Source organism: Sinocyclocheilus rhinocerous, unplaced genomic scaffold (genome assembly GCF_001515625.1).
Source record: "Sinocyclocheilus rhinocerous isolate Xijiao unplaced genomic scaffold, SAMN03320098_v1.1 scaffold623, whole genome shotgun sequence".
Lineage (NCBI taxonomy): Eukaryota > Metazoa > Chordata > Actinopteri > Cypriniformes > Cyprinidae > Sinocyclocheilus > Sinocyclocheilus rhinocerous.
Genome location: NW_015644631.1, coordinates 2177001 through 2191456, shown reverse-complemented (window position 1 = coordinate 2191456; position 14456 = coordinate 2177001). Strand labels below are relative to the sequence as shown.

General features: G+C 37.5%; 1 protein-coding gene and 1 pseudogene across 1 annotated transcript; both read left to right on the top strand.

Moving 5' to 3' along the window:
- The first annotated feature begins 6009 nt into the window (after nucleotides 1-6009).
- hmgn1b (high mobility group nucleosome binding domain 1b) lies at nucleotides 6010-9846 on the top strand. The gene is made up of 6 exons (XM_016576498.1): nucleotides 6010-6263; nucleotides 8259-8285; nucleotides 8393-8422; nucleotides 8534-8569; nucleotides 8669-8776; nucleotides 8874-9846. The coding sequence occupies exons 1-6, from the start codon at nucleotides 6246-6248 to the stop codon at nucleotides 8913-8915; spliced, it is 261 nt and encodes an 86-aa protein (XP_016431984.1). The 5' UTR covers nucleotides 6010-6245; the 3' UTR covers nucleotides 8916-9846.
- A 959-nt stretch (nucleotides 9847-10805) lies between these two features.
- The window catches only part of LOC107758588 (mitochondrial intermediate peptidase-like), a 6356-nt pseudogene continuing 2705 nt past the window's right edge, over nucleotides 10806-14456 (top strand).

The following is a 14456-nucleotide window of genomic DNA, read 5'->3' as shown; positions in this document are numbered from 1 at the left end:
GGTTCTTACTTGTGAATTCAGTTCACTGGAGACTCGCACTAAACGGTTCATTTGAATCAGTGAGTTTTTCGACTCGAGAACAGCTGCAATCGGTTCATTCTAATTCGTGAATGAATCGTTTGGTGCGATTTGCGAACCGATTTAAAAGGTTCATTGAAAAGATTCAGTTCGTTCATGAATCAGACACCTCTTCTGCGTGTCGGAGCACGTGATATATTATAAGAAGTAACGATATGTTTTATGAAATGTAGTGAAGTAAAAAGTACGATCTTATGCTTTAGAATGTAGTGAAGTAAAAGTAAAAGTTACTCAAAATAAAACTACTCCAGTAAAGTACAGATACTTGAAAAATGTACTTAAGTACAGTAACGAAGTAAAGCTAGTAAGCTACTCCGTTACTGTCCACCACTGTGAAACACATTGTCTATTTCCAGATAACAAGTCCGTACCAGATTGGCGAGGAGCTCTGTCTGCTCCCCTCTCACAGACCCCTTCTGCATCACCATTACTCTGTGTAATCTGGACTTTACGTGCACGTCCAGATGGGCAGGCAGTCACTCGCTCGAGGAGAAATCCACTTACTGATCCATATAGTCACTGGGTTACACTTGCACTTCCAAAATGAGTGAGTTCACTAGCGCCGTCTGTGCTCGTAGCCAATCCTGCAAGAGCACATCAGTGAAGCTTTACTGAACTACAGTTTAATCTCGATGTTTGCATAATAACATTGCTGTGTTTTTTATCAAGCCTGATCACATTCCATCAACCTCCGCTAAAACCTTTCTTAGTCAACTACTGGCAGGATTTTAGATTGCACCACAATTATTATCTTTTACATTTTTAGCATTCACCATCATCATCTTCTGCGTGCCTGTGCAGGTCTGGGTTTGACTGGAGCCAAATAGATATGTTCAAACCAAATCAAATCTTAAATCGGGTAGATTTACTACCAGAAATGGGTCTTAATTAAACGTCTGTGCTCAGATTATATACTGATCGAGAGGGTAATATGAAGGCAGTCTAGTGAGTAAGATGTTGTGGCAGGTGGTTGGATAGAACCACAGGAAGTGCTGCCCCTCAAAGAGGCTTTTGTTCAAGCTACTGGAAATACCTCAAGGTGACCTGGGTATCTTAATCTCACTCATCAAACGCATCCCACTGTAAATCTATTCATGCTGATCCTCACAATGCATCTTTCAACTTTACAGAATAACAAATTACTTCCTTGCAAAAATGTACCATGATAACATTAATTTTTAACAAAACATAGTTATGTGGCAACGTAGCATTGGCCACCACAACATCAATAAAAAAATAAAGCAGAAAAAAGAGAGGAAAGGAGGGACCCGATTGACTTGGGCGTCAACTCTTTTTACTTGGGTTTGTATGCAACCACCCAAAACACCCCAGCAACCACATAGCAATGCACACCAACACACACAAAAAACACCTTAGAGAACACCTTATCAAATGTATAGCAATACCCTAAAAACCACATAGCAACACACTAAACCCACCAGAAAACTCATGCAAATGCATAACACCCTAACTGCATAGAAACACAAAACATTCAGAATATACTTTCAAATGCATAGCAAGACCACTGGACCACCCAGAACATCATAGAAACCACAGAACAACACAATATACTGTACTCGTTCTGAAAATGCAAAAGCAATGCCCTAGCAGCCAGCCAAAACACCCCAGCAACCACAGCGCAACACACTAAAAATGACTTAGAATAGCAATGCACAAAAAATCACTGAGAACACCTTAGCAAATGTATAGCAACAACCTAGAGGCCAACCAAAACACCCTAGAAACCACTCAGAGCATCCTAGCAAGCACATAGCATTACAAAAACCCACTGAGAAAACCAAAGTAAATTTGCATAGCAAGACCACTGGACCACCCAGAACATCATAGAAACCACAGAACAACACAATATACTGTACTCATTCTGAAAATGCAAAAGCAATGCCCTATAACAATTTCCTATCAACACCCAAAACAACCGCATAGCAATGCACTACAACTACTCAGAACTCCCTAGCAAAGCCATAGCAACAACCTAGCAACCACATAGAAACACACTAAACTCACTCAGAAAACCCAAGCAAATGCATAGCAACGCCCTAGCTATCACTTGAAACACCCCAGCAACCAGTTGGAACACTCCAGTAAATGCATAGCATAGTAACCACAAAAGCAACATTAAAAAAAAAAAACATTATAAAAAACATTCCTAGCAACTGAACAGCAACTCGGAAAACCTAAGCAAATGCATAACAACACCCAATAAACCACACAGAACACCTCAACAACCACATAACAACACCCAATAAACCACCCAGAACACCCCAACAACCACATAACAACACACTAAAAACCACCTACACCTTAGCAAATGCATAGCGGCAACCTAGGAAACACCCAGAATACCTCAACAACCACATTACAACACACTAAATAACACTCACACTCAGCAAATGCATAGCAATACCTTAGAAACAGCCAGAACACCTCAACAACCACATAACAACACACTAAAAGAACACTCACACTCAGCAAATGTATAGCGACACCCTAGAAACTACCCACAACACCTCATCAACCACATAACAACACACTAAAAACATTCACACTCTAGCAAATGCATAGCAACACCCTAGAAACCTCTAAGAACATACTAAAAACACTCAAACTCTAGTAAATGCATAGTGGCGCCCTAGAAACCACCCAAAACACCTGAACAACCACATTGCAACACACTAAAAACATTCACACTCTAGCAAATGCATAGCAACACCCTAGAAACCTACCAGAACACCTCAACAACCACACCTCAACTAGCAAATGCATAGCAACAACCTAGAAACCTCTAAGAACACACTAAAAACACTCAAACTCTAGTAAATGCATAGTGGCGCCCTAGAAACCACCCAAAACACCTCAACAACCACATTGCAACACACTAAAAACACTCACACTCTAGCAAATGCATAGCAACACCCTAGAAACTAACCAGAACACCTCCCTCAACAACCACATAGCAACACACTAAAAACACTCACACTCTAGCAAATGCATAGCAACACCCTAGAAACTAACCAGAACACCTCAACAATCACATAGCAACACACTAAAAACATTCACACACTAGCAAATGTAGAGCGACAACCTAGAAACCACTAAGAACATCTCAACAACCACATAATGCACAAAAAACACTCACAATTTAGCAAATGCATTAGCAACACCCAAGAAACCAAACAAAACACCCAACAACCACACCACAACTAGCAAATGCATAGCAACACCCTAGAAACTAACCAGAACACCTCAACAATCACATAGCAACACACTAAAAACATTCACACACTAGCAAATGTATAGCGACACCCTAGAAACCACTAAGAGCACCTCAACAACCACATAACAACACACTAAAAACACTCAAACTCTAGCAAATGCTTAGCAACACCCTAGTAACTAACCAGAACACTCTAGATACCACATAGAAAAATCCATTCAGAATACCATTGCAAATGCACAGCAACATCATGCAGTGTTTTCAGTTATGTACACATATAATAAGCAGCTAAAATTCTATAGTTTAATTGTCTTTAGAAACATTGGAATTCTTCTGGAATTCTATGCAAGCAAATGCACAGATTTGCAGCATGTAGGTGTTTAGCATGTGAAATAAACCAAACACTGAGGACATTCAGATGGTGCTCATGAGTTGTAAGGACCTCACTGTACACTTGTGTTGTGTGTTTTCTCAGTGACGTGATCACACATGCACAATGATCTCACTCTCACATGTATGTTTAGTTAGTGGCTTTGTAATCGTGCGCGGCACAGATCACTTCAGTGCCCCTTTCCTTCCTGTCTCAACTGAAGTTTAAGGATGGCAACAGTCCTCAAATGTGACCTGTTATCTGAAACTCGGCAGCCACACCTACTACACCCACCCCCATCCCAGTCCTGCAGGAACATACAGACATGGGAGAACTTCACAAGCAGGACTTTCCCGCCTGAAAGAGCTGCCTATAGAAGGGGGTTTAATGTTTTTATGGGGGAGGGGACCGGCGAGGAGGGAGTTGCTATGATCTGGTTGTGAAATCGCAAGGGTATGGATAAGGAGATAGCAGTTTGGTTGAATACATGACTGATCATGATGTGGACCACGAACCACAGGAGCCTTTGAAATGAGGACCTGAGACGTAAACGTTCCACTTATAACTGAAAAGGCTTAATAGACTGCCATAGGGGAACTTTTTAAGGTCCATAAATCACTTTTTATACTATATTTATGTAGAACTAACTATTTATGTACTGGTGTTGTAGAGAGATCTTCACAAGAAGAACCTGTAGTGTAACATCAAGACTTTTATAAGCTCAAAAGAATCATATAGCAAACTCAAGATATAGTAGCCAGTGTGCTTCAAGGAACCATGAAGAATCTTTGTTTTTTTTAAAAAGTGTATTATGACACCAAGCTGTTTAACACATGTTTTAGATTTCAGAGCACCATTTATTGAAAAGCGTCACCTAGGTTACGGAGCTATTATGCATGCATCTCTCCCAAAGGAATATTATTATATATATATACGCTGAGGTGTTTTGAACTGCTGTGCATCTGTGTGTATGTTGGTAAACACGTCCTGTGCATTGCTACATGCACAAGTTACAGCAAAACATAACATCTGTATGTGATATTCACAAATAGGGATATTATAATTATTTACATTTGAAAAACTTGTATCTACTTAATATATAACATACTACTTAATATACTATACTACTTAATATATAATTAGTATGCTACTTAATAAATCTACACAGAAGTCTCCTAAAAGATTAGATTCAGCATTCTGATTCTGATTCTACTTTTTTTTTTTTACATTTACTATAGAAGTATCCAAGGATTTTTACAATTTATTACATTTCCATCACTTTCCAAGTCTGGAAATCACTATTTTAGAATTCTCTTATGTCTCCCTTTCTCAGGGTTTTCTTATTAATATATGATTATTATTACTATTATTTTTGTCCTTATTGTTTGTCAAAATGCTACGTTCTGGTACTTTTATTTCCTTCCTGGTGTTTAAGCACAATTTTGGCCTTATGTTCTGTGATATTTATAAATCCCCAAGTGTTCGTTTTTTATATAACATGGATTTTTTTCACTTATTAATATTTAAATAATTTTCATACTGAAAGCAAAAACAAAATACCTAAACAAATTATTTAAAAATGCACTGGAGAACTGCAACTAGATTCAGTTGCTGTCGATTCAGCAACGGCTACATTTTGTTGTTGAGACACAAGTGAAATGTTTTCTGTGCACAGTCGCCATTTTCTCCTGCAAAACCTCTGCACGCACACGGGGGCTTTAAAGCCCAGCAGCTCCGAGGGCCGTTTCAAATCCGGCTCCTAAAATAACTCGCACACATCTGGAAACCATAGGAGAAAAAAAAGAGAAAAGCATTAGATTGCGCAATATTTATGATCTAATCGCATGGAAATTAAAAATGGGAATTTGACTTTGGATTTCCTAACATTTTAAATCGACAACAGAACCAACAAAATCTCCCTTCGCCAGCTCTAAGTCACTGCAAAATCAAATAATATTCCAACTGATTGGCATGCAAAAGTGCCCACACGGGTATCTTGCTATGATTTGAAAATGTGCAGTGAGTCTCCGCAGGCCAATCAACGGGAGCAGGAGGCGGAGAGACGGATTTGATAATCCTACTATGGTGAAAACGTGGCTTATGAATATTAAATGACCAAAAGTGCATTCACTTTGATTGGCTTACAGGCAGTCGTTGGCAAGGGGACGCTAGTCTGCTGGCCAATGAACGAATCCTACTATCGGTATGACATGGCTCATGAATATTAATCAATGTAGGTGACTGGGTGCTTAAGGAAGGTACCAAGCAACGTCATCGATATCTAATTATTATTCATGAGATGCGGCTTCGCCATAGTGGGAATCGAAAATTCGCAGTCAGGTCGGCCTGTGATGAATTGAACAGGGAAGAAGGAGGAGGAGGAGGAGAATCCAATCCGGTTTGAGCAGGTTTTTGTTTCGGACGAGCGTTAACGTCTTCCTATACTGTGCGAATCTTTAACCGAGCTCAACACACAGTGTCGACTGTTTTTCAGCGTTAAATCCGTGCATCTTGCATTTTTAACCGCTTAGATTTTTTTGCGCGTTGTACACACCCACAGCCATGCCTAAAAGGAGCAAAGTAAGTAGCGCATTGGTTTTCTAATTTATCGAGGCACCATCTTTAATAGAACATGCAGTATAAAAAAAAAAGCAAAAGAGGAATGAAAAGAATAGTGCATGCGCAATAGTGCACTTTGCATGCAAATGTGCTTATTTTCATCCAGTTGCAGCAGTATTCGTGCCTTTTTGTGTTTGCATAACTTACTCGTGTGTTTTAATAAACGCGTGTTTTGATTTGAGAGCGCGCGACTGAGATTTTTTTCTCCGTCTGAGTTAATTAAACCCCAGAATAATTTTCATGCATGAGCGGATGTGGAATATAATTTGTGCATATATATATGTGTCGTGTTTTTGTTTACAAATAGATGAAGTCTCTGTCGACATGCATCAGACAAAGGGGGTGTAACGATATTAGTTTTCGTTTATGTGCAGCTTATACAGTCGCGCAACCTATAGGCTGTCGGGCGCAGGACATCAAATCAAATTGTTGCATGTAATATTTATGTATTTATCTATCACGTGCAGTTTTTATTTTAGTGGGGTTTGCTATAATTCTACGTAAATGTCTTTGTAAAGGCTTGGGGTTTTTAGTGTCATGGCCGCCCTTACAACCCCGATGATTTTAAACTCGCCGTGGGTTTGAAAACACAGTGACAGACGGCGTAATATTTTATCCTGCAGCTCATCGTCGTGCATTAGGGATATAATTCGTGCATTAGGGCTTTAGTGCACGAATGCGTCTCGATATATTTGATCGTGCAAGTGCCAGATTATGCAATGGCGGTATTCTTGCACATCATAGCGCCACTGTTTGGTGTTTCCTATTATTCTGGTATATTCTGTAGTGTTTTTTTCCTCTCGGCTGTGCACCTCGGGATGTTGTGTTTGAAAGCGAATGGCGGGAATGTCATGGAGCGGGGTCGGTGGGCGAGAGCAAATCTCCATTAATCAGCGTTGAATGAGTCGGTGTGCATGAAGGGGGCGGTGCGCGCAAGAGTGCAATATAAACGGACCGAGCAGCACAGTATTGGAGAACGGAGGCAGGGCATAAACATTGATGAATTGCCGACTGTATGTTTGAGAGTCGTTACTTTAAGAAATAATCCACACACAGTACGAAACGTAGAGCAACCATGTCCGAACCCCGATCCGATTCTTTACCGTACAACCCGGGTAGGCTCATTCCCAAACGAATGACTCAAGTGATCCGATTCTTTTTAATGAATCAAAACCATACGTGGCGACCTGTGTTGTCTGGTTCTCGAACAAATGACTCGAACGAACCGGATCTTTTTGAGTGAATCAATAATATACTGCTCGATTATTCCGGTTCCCTAAGGAATGGTTATGGTTTTTATTAGCCCCTTTCTAATAAATCACATGAATCAGTTAAAGCGGTTACTAAATACGCAGTTGATGAAAACCACATGTTAGTTACTTTGGTCATGTCCGACTGGAAAGGAATCAAGAACTGTGTCGGTGTTATGTTTTACTTATAGCTCGTTTAAATTATTGTAGTAAGTTACTGACTGGTTATTCATGCCAACGTGGCTTTATTCACATTATGACATGATTTTTGATAAGTAATGTTTTATTAAAATAAATCAGTGAAGGAGATTTGGTACCACGTGTTTTGTTTGTTTTGGTATTTTAACCAATTATTGACTGGCCTCTAAAACTATGAAAAGTCTGTAAACATCTTCTGCAGTTGTTTTAAATTGATTTCTGTTCTGTTAAAACCTGAACTTATGTCATTTGAAGAAATATTCTCTTTTTTCCCTCAGAAAATGTCATCTCAAAAGTACTAAAAGAATCGTTAAGGAGGAATCAGAATCAAAATAAATGAAATTTGTACAATTCCCTGATGAGCTAGACTATTTTAGCTAATATTTTTTTTGCCATTTTCTACATTCAACTTGCGTTATAAAGATGCATCTGTTATCAATTACACTGATGGACTTGAGAATAATACTCTTTTTTTTTTTTTTTTTTTTTTTTTTTTTTTTCCCCATAGGCGAACAATGATGCTGAAGTCACTGAGGTAAGCAGATCTCACTCCTTATTGCACAGAAATAAAGTTTAATAATACAATAAATATTTATTGCATCAAAATAAGGTACATGTTTTCAACTTGTTATTACTTTGCAGCCTAAAAGAAGGTCGGAGAGGTTGGTAAACGTGAGTATTCATGATCTACTTGTATATACAGTTCTCATTCATTCAACAGATATGGCAATTATTTACATTCTCTATTTATTAATTGACGTATTATAACTTCTTCATTTTTAGAAACCTGCACCTTCAAAGGCAGAGCCTAAGCCAAAGGTAATAAAACTGTTTAAATAAGAAGAATGATAAAAACCTAGATTAAATTCTAAGTTATAACTTGGCAACAATATAAAAAATCAATTTACCACATTGCAGAAGGCGGCTGCCAAACCTAAGAAAACAAAGGAACCCAAGGAGCCCAAGGAGGAGGAGAAGAAAGAGGAGGTGCCCGCAGAAAACGGAGAAACGAAAGCTGACGAAGAGGTAACAAAGTCATATACTGGCAAATCTTACATATAACACCCTAAAATGATTTGTGGTCTTTCTATGTAATCTAATGCCAATGATGATGTTTTTTTAGGCAACGGAAGACGCTGACAAGAAGGGAGAAGATGGGGAATAACTTTGCTGAGGTCTCATCTTTTACCAGCACTCCCTGTACCTCTTTTCTTGTACAATTCAGGGGAATATTTTTATCTACTATTTTCTAAAGGCAGGTTTTTTAGTAGTTTTGTTTTATTTTTTATGGAAGAAAAGAAACATTTTGAAAGTGATCTCATCATATCCAGCATTTTTACATCGGGCAGAAAACACTACCGTCATCGTAAATGTCGACAGGCGTTTTTTCCCCCCCCCTCTCTGCTCTCGCTTTCAAAGTGTGAGGTAGAGGGGAAGGTTGTGGGCATGTCGTTTACACAGACAGCTGGACATCTTACCGAGCTTGTCCGAATGACTAACATTCCATTGGCTCTATGAGGGATTATTATTTTATTTTTTTGTGTGTGTAACCTGTAATGTGTGTTTGGGGAGGGAGGGGTGGGCAAATAACTCATTGTTTATAAGGCGAAAGATTACTTGTAGAACGTTTGTAAGCTGTGTTCCATATGTTAACTGCAGTTCTCCATAATCATTTCTGCTAAATAAACATATTCTCTAGTACTGGAGTTCATGTCAGGCCTGTGCTTCGTGTGTATTGATTTTGTCTCTTCTGTGATAGTACCGCAATAAATTTGTAAAACTGCTGTGAAAAAGATTTTTGGGGCTTCAAGTCCAGTTTGTGTTATGGTACCAATGGCAGATGTGAGATGAATATCTCTGCAAAGCCAGCGATTCTTAAATATCCAAACGCATTTTTCAAATGGAAAATTCGAGACAAACGAGTCATTACGTGTAAAATCTCTTTAGTTGTAAAGCGTTCTGACCAGCAGTAGCATTATTTTTGTGGGACTTAGATATCAAGTATAAATGTACAGTTTCTTTTGATCATTGTTTATAGATGTACCTCTGTGTGTTATGGTTCGATAAAACAAGCCAATAAAAAATCAGTTGTGATACCCTGTTCTCCCTTTGATTTTGACGTTACATTCATTACTGTAGGTTTAGTTATACTTGCATTGTTTTAAAAGATTGATATATTAAACTGGGTGATTATGTACCATGGTATATTTCAGATAATACCATTGTATTACTTAGGGTTATTACAGTCACTAAAACCATAAAGTTGTTACTTAAAACAAATTTTAAATTAATATATATATAAATACAGTATATATATAACTTTAAAATAAAATGAGATAAATCAGAATAGAAAATATATATTTATAAAACTACAATAGTATCTCATTGATATTAAAATTATACTGGTATTACCATGGTACATGCTCAAATATAGAATATGTTACTACAGAACTTTTAGTTAGTCTCTATTTTGATTTTTGTGCTTAATTTGCATGTATTTCTACTTTTTCATGACTAGATGTCTAGAAGTTAGTTTCAGTAGTTTCTGGTAAAACATTTATTCAGCTGTATGTAGCCTATGAACTCTTCAAAAGTAATATGTATTTGTTATTTTATGTCAAAATAAATATATAGTTCAGTCATGAAACTCTAGATGGCGCTGGCGACTGGTTGTTAACGTAACCGATTATATTTAGAGAGTTAAACGACTTGGCACAAGCTGATTGGTTCATGCTGCATATGCAGCCAATGAGCTTACTGCCTTGCATTTATATGGCTGGCTAGCATTCACTAGAGATTCCTGCAGAGTGCTCTCAGAGTTTCTCTGAAACCCTCCACCTTCCCCAGCTCCACCTGTATAGATCTGCTACGGGTTATATGCTATTTGTGCAGCAGCAGCATGTCTTAAATACTCATGGCACCGTATCACCATACGACACGCCTAAACACGCCATTCAGGTTAATAAGCACCCACCCCCCTAGGGCCCCTTTTTTGGTTTGGGCCACTGCCCCTCAAAATGTCTGTGCACGGCCCTGTTAAATAGTGTTGTGTGTGATGGTCTTCAGTGATGCGCGGCTCGCGGCTGTTGCTGCTGCGCTCGCACGCGCTCTACTCTACAGACGCAGTGTCAACACATGGTCTGCTGTCGGAGCAGCGTTCAATGTTCAGCACCAACGATTTGAACATTTACAGAAAAATGTGGTGAGACTTTAATAATATATCATCAAAAGAATTTTGTAATAGTTTATAATATATGTGCTTTAACAGTAAAATAATTTAGGCGAACGTATCTTGCTGTCTATATAAGTGATTGTTTTTTTTTTTTAAATAAAGCATTTATAAAGTTATTTTTTAATACATTTTTCTATTTATTTATAAAGTTTTTTATAAAGTATTTTCAGTTAAATTATATAATTGTGTATATTTTTATATTAATGTATGGAAACCCACCACGGATTAAAAAAATTCTGAATTCTGACTATTTTTATCTCACAGTTCTAAATTGATATCTTGCAATTCTGATTTTGCCTATTTTTTTGTTGTTGTTGAGATATTAACTCAGAATTGCGAGATATAAACTCGCAATTGGGAAATATAAACCCACAAATCAGAATTCTGAGATTGAAAGTGACAATTACCTTTTTATTTTTTAATCTGTGGCAGAAACAAACAAAAAAATGGCGAGATGTAAACTCAGAATTACAAGAAATAAAGTCAGAATTGTGAGATGTAAACTCAGAATTGTGAAAAAATTCAGAACTCTTGAGTTTGTCTTGCAGATCTGACTTTTTTTCTCAGAATTGCGAGTTTATATCTGCAAATTGTGAAATATATACTCAGAATTGCAAAATATCAACTTAGAATTGCTAGATATAAACTCGCAATTCGGAAATATAAACTCGCAAATCAGAATTCTGAGATTAAGTGTCTCAATTACCTTTTTTATTGTATTTTTTATTCCTTGGCAGAAACAGGCTTCCATACAAATGACTACAGTTGCATTGACCTTGTTTTCTGTTGAAAACGAGTGTCTTTCCTCTCTGTTCTCAGGGTCTGTTTGGAGTATCAGAGCTCAGCGGTCCTGCCGGTTTCCAGATGGCTCAGCATCAGGCTCTCAGGGAAGCAGAGTTTCTGGTCCACGAGGCTTGCACACATCCTCCTGGTGCCGTCACTGTGGAAACATTTGATCAGCTGTCTGACCGCTTATGCAGAGTTGCAGACCTGGTCAACATAACTGTGTTGGCGTAGCATAAACTGTGATTCTTGTTAGGGATCTGTTAAATAAATCTCACAAGTGTTTCATTGCAGGCAGATTTCATCAAAGCGGCTCATCCGGATGCTGCGTTCCGGGAGGTAGCGGAAAGGACCTGCGTTAAAATCGGAACTGTTGTGGAAAAGTGTGTATCTGTCATCTGGTTATTCTGGCAGTACTAAACAATATTTGTGTTTTATTTTTATTTGCTTGTGTATATTACAGACTCAATACAAATGTCGATTTGTGTCAGAGCCTGAAGAATTTACTGGAAAACGAGGCTGTTTTGGCCACACTGGACTCAGACACAAGGCAGGTGAACTTTGAAAAATCCTTTTAAACATGATTTAAAAGTTAAACAAGAGAAGATTTATTTCTGAAACGACTATGGACTCAAAACTGTGTTTGTATGAGTTAAAAAAATTGGAATCGGTAAGAATTGTCAATGTTTTTGAAAGAAGTCTCTTATGCTCACAAAGGCTGCATTTATTTGATAAAAAATATAGTAATAATGTAAAATATTATTACTGTTTAAAATAAATGGTTTCTGTTTTAAAAAATATTTCATCTTAAAATATTTAAATATATATATTTTTAATATTATAATATTAAAAATATTTTATTTATAATTTGGACCTGTAATGATAGAGCTAAGATTCAGCAGTCTTTAGTGTCACATGATCCTTCAGAAATCATTCTAATTTGCTGATTTGCTGCTCAAGAAACATTTTTCTTCTTATCAATGTTGAAAACAGTTGTGCAGCTACATATACATTATATATACATTAATATACAACAGCATTTATTTAAAATAGAAAGTTTTGAAACTATATAAAACTATATAAATGTCTTTACTGTCACAAATAAAATATTTTTAATATTATAATATTAAAAATATTTTATTTATAATTTGGACCTGTAATGATAGAGCTAAGATTCAGCAGTCTTTAGTGTCACATGATCCTTCAGAAATCATTCTAATTTGCTGATTTGCTGCTCAAGAAACATTTTTCTTCTTATCAATGTTGAAAACAGTTGTGCAGCTACATATACATTATATATACATTCATATACAACAGCATTTATTTAAAATAGAAAGTTTTGAAACTATATAAAACTATATAAATATCTTTACTGTCACTTTTGATCGATTGAATGCATCCTTGCAAAATAAACACATTCATTTCTTTCATGTGGTTCTGTTGCTGATTTAGAAGAGTGGCAGAGCTCTTCATGTTTGATTTTGAGATCAGTGGAATACATCTGGATGAATCCAAGGTGAGAACAATCCTTAAAACCCAAAATACAAGCACTTTTTAATGTGATCATACTGATTTTATATATATCTCTTTATGAATCATCTCAGAGGAGCAAGGCTGTTGCTCTGAATGTGAAGCTGCTGGATCTTTACCATGAGTTTCTGAGCGGCTCTCAGCTCCCAAACGCCATAGATAAGCAAGTTCTACCAGAACACATCCGCCACTGCTTTTCCATAGACGGGAACCGCATTCAGATCGGCGGGTTGCATGCTGACTCTGCTAATGAGCTGGTGCGTGTGATCGTATTATTCTGTTTACGTAGTTACCATCTCCCTGTTTGTTGCTTGAGCTTAAAGGTGCTCATAAATCCATCATGTCCCTGTGGTGTGACATGCTATTGGCTGTTTATGCAAGCTAGATGGCAAGGTTCGCTTTCATTTGCATGTTCCGTAAGTGTCTTTTTTTCTTCCCTCTGGTAGGTGCGGGAAGCTGCGTATAAAATCTTTCTGTACCCCAACGCTAGTCTCTTGCTTTGTCTGGATGAGCTTTTGGCTTGTAGACACAAGCTGGCAACATTAGTGGGCTATGAGTCGTTTGCACACAGGGCTTTGAAAGGAACGATGGCTAAAAGACCAGGTAAAAATAATCAGAGTATCACTTGCTGGCTACAGTCCTCTTTTAGCTGCAAATGGAGTTGAAACAAACAAATTTGTTTGCTTTACAGAGACTGTGATGAAGTTTACGTTTCGCACTAACTGCTGTTTTTGAATGGGAATCTTTGATGTGTGTTGTAAAGTTTACTCTGTTTGTTTGTCATAATACAGAACATCAAGAGAATTCAAGATGATGAAAGAAATGAAGAAGAAAACACACTCGACAAATCCTGTAAGTGTTTATTTTGTGCAGTGGATTTGTTTTGTGAATGCTGCTTTCTTTTTTTTTCCGTTTGCATCACAAATGCAGACAGATTTCCTAAATATTGTTTTTCGCATGTCAGGAAGTGATGGCATGGGATCATGCATACCTCAGTTGTGCCATATGAACGGAAAAGTGAGGCGTTTACATGTACAGGTGCATCTCAATAAATTAGAATGTCGTGGAAAAGTTCATTTATTTCAGTAATTCAACTCAAATTGTGAAACTCGTGTATTAAATAAATTCAATGCACACAGACTGAAGTAGTTTAAGTCTTTG

Coding starts and splice junctions, on each gene's coding strand:
- hmgn1b (XM_016576498.1), top strand. Junction 8,423..8,533: donor GGTCGGAGAGGTTGGTAAAC/GTGAGTATTCAT, acceptor CTTCATTTTTAG/AAACCTGCACCTTCAAAGGC. Junction 8,570..8,668: donor AGGCAGAGCCTAAGCCAAAG/GTAATAAAACTG, acceptor ACCACATTGCAG/AAGGCGGCTGCCAAACCTAA.